Source organism: Pinus tabuliformis, chromosome J, assembly GCF_031772625.1.
Source record: "Pinus tabuliformis cultivar Carrire ecotype Pingquan chromosome J, CPIR1, whole genome shotgun sequence".
NCBI classification, from domain to species: Eukaryota; Viridiplantae; Streptophyta; class Pinopsida; order Pinales; family Pinaceae; genus Pinus; species Pinus tabuliformis.
The window spans coordinates 48,738,562-48,741,279 of record NC_142295.1 but is presented as its reverse complement, the minus strand read 5'-3'; the positions used below and the strand labels follow the sequence as shown (position 1 = coordinate 48,741,279).

Below are 2,718 nucleotides of genomic sequence, written 5' to 3'. Positions count from 1 at the left end.
GTTTTTTTATATTTACAGGCTATTTGATTTTTATTTTACAGGCTATCTGATTTTTATTTACAGGCTATTTGCTTGTGTGTGCAGATTGTATTGTTTCCCAGCATTTAATTGGAGTCAGTCAGTCTAGACTCCTCTTTGCCATAGACATTCTTCCCTTCTGGTTAATTTTTGGTTAGATCTTTTGGTTAATTTTTTTTCGCAGAGTCCATAGTTGAAATGGATTCATTACCAAGGAAGCGGAAAAGAGGAGCAGCAGTAGACCGTGCCAATTTAGAAAACACAGCTCGGCTACGCAATGATGGTGAGTCTTCCACATCATTAGCCTCGCACCTTTCTTTCCAACAGCAGAGGAAGCGGACAAAGGGCTTAGATTTGCATCCTACAGCAGCTTCCGTTGCTCCTCCTCCTCCAAGAAGGGGTTGTTTCCCTAATTCACCAGAAAGAGGATTGAAGAGAAAGGTTGGCTGTATTCTTGCTTCTACCCGGACTGGTAGGAAGCGAAAGATTGAAAAAGATTATGATTTCGGCCTCGAATTAGGACGAGGCAAATTTGGTCTGGTGAGAATATGCAAGAGCAAAGCTACTGGGGAAGAGCTCGCCTGTAAGACTCTCCCAAAAAAGACTGAAGAAAATGTGTATAAGGAGATTGAGATTATGCAGCATCTGTCAGGCCATCCTAATGTCGTCACACTGCGAGCGGTGTATGAAGATGAAGAATCTTTGCATCTTGTGATGGAGTTATGCACTGGTGGACGCCTCACTGACGAGATGTCTCGGACTGGATGCTACTCTGAGCATCAGGCAGCAAACTTGATCAAGGAATTAATAATGGTCATTAAATACTGTCATGAGTTGGGCGTTGTCCATCGGGATATTAAACCTGAGAATGTTCTCAGAACCAGTTCTGGACAACTGAAGCTAGCTGATTTTGGCTTGTCCATGCGGTTTGCAAAAGGTATTTGTCTGTCCTTTGGTTCTGCTCACTAAACATGTATACAAGAACATTATCATCATTATTAAATAATTCACCAGTTTTCTTTATGTATTTGACTGAGAGTACTTTTTTACATTCAAACAGGTCAAACTTTATCTGGAGTGGTAGGGAGTCCTTCATATATTGCCCCTGAAGTTTTGGCAGGGACGACTTATTCAGAAAAGGTTGATGTTTGGGGGGCTGGTGTCCTCCTACATGCTCTTTTGATAGGCATATTACCATTTCGAGGAGAATCTATTGAAGCCATATTTGAGGCAATAAAACTAGTACAGTTAGATTTTCATTCTGAAGTGTGGCAGCCCATATCAGGGTTAGCAAGGGATTTGCTATCAAGGATGCTTTCAAGGGATGTGGAAAAGAGACTTTCTCCGCAGGAAGTACTGAGTGAGTAAAATTGTTGCATTGCTGAGCTTTAAATATTTTGTATATGTGCTAACTTTATTTTAGAGAGTGAGTAAAATTGTTGCATTGCTGAGCTTTAAATATTTTGTATATGTGCTATCTTTGTTTTACAGAGAGAGTAAAATTGTTGCATTGCTGAGCATTAAATATTATGTTTATGTGCTATCTTTATTTTCTCTTAAAATGTAATTATGAATCTATTGACCATATTTTCATCTGTGGCTGCAGGCCACCCTTGGATCAAGTTTTACACAGAGTCTAATGTAAAGATTCCAGCCAGCATTCCAAAAGGGAAAAACTGTTTCCTTGCTGTGAAGGATCAATGCTTAGAAGAAACCCCACTTCCATTGTCTTCATATAAAAGGGAGAGAAGAGCACAGTTTGCAAATTCAATTCCAACAGAGTATGGAGAAGATGAATCTTTCGTCGGGCCTTTGCAGGGTTTCTCACGTCTAAGACAACCAGAGATTGATATCCAAGCAGCAGGGACATGTGAAATTGTAGATGCTCTTGCAGCTGCTATTTCACAGATGAGATTATCTGAGCCAAAAAGGAGCAGACCGTGTGTTCCTGCAGGCCCTGTTCCACTGCAGTGGTCGTCTCACTTAAAACGCAGCTTGTGTACAGCATTTTGAAAGCATGCCATTACTGACTGTTGCTGACTTACAGTAAGTAAAATTGTGGAATTGCTGGGCATTAAACATTCTGCATATATGCTCTCTCTATTTTCTCTTAAATGCAATTATAAATATACGACTCTTACTGACAATATTTTCCTCTGCTGCTACAGGCCACCCTTGGATCAAGTTTTACACAGAAATAATGTATATATTCTGTGGAACATGTCAAAAAGAAAAAAGTGTGTCCTTGTTGTTAAAGGTGAATCGTTGGACTAATCTCTAATTCTATTATCTCCATTTAAAAGGGGGAGAGGAGCACAGTTCGCAAGTTCAATTCCAACAGAATATACAGAACATGAATCTTTATTCGGGCTTTTGCATGGTTTCCCACATCCAAAACACCTAGCGCTTGATGTCCAAGCAGCAGGGAAATATGATCTTGTAGATGTTCGTGCAGCTGCCATTTCACATATAAAATGATCTGAGCCTAAAAGGAGCAAACCCTGTGTTGCATGCCCTGTTCCACTCCAGTGCTCGTGTAACTTAAGAAGCAGCTTGTGTACAGCATTTTGAAAGCATGCCATTGCTGACTGTTACTGACTGACGATAATCATTATTTATTGATCTCGTGTCTCATGATGATGATAATGGAGGAGTGACTAATATCATGACTTGATTAGCCCCTTCACTGGCTAATGAAAG

At 40.2% G+C, this 2,718-nt stretch overlaps 1 protein-coding gene across 1 annotated transcript; it reads left to right on the top strand.

The window, feature by feature from the left end:
- Positions 1-213: 213 nt before the first annotated feature.
- On the top strand, positions 214-2,031 carry LOC149225431 (serine/threonine-protein kinase PEPKR2-like). Its single transcript, XM_089375086.1, has 3 exons — positions 214-955; positions 1,079-1,378; positions 1,625-2,031. Exons 1-3 carry the CDS (start codon positions 217-219, stop codon positions 2,029-2,031), a joined length of 1,446 nt encoding a protein of 481 aa, XP_089231212.1. The 5' UTR covers positions 214-216.
- Positions 2,032-2,718: the final 687 nt, after the last annotated feature.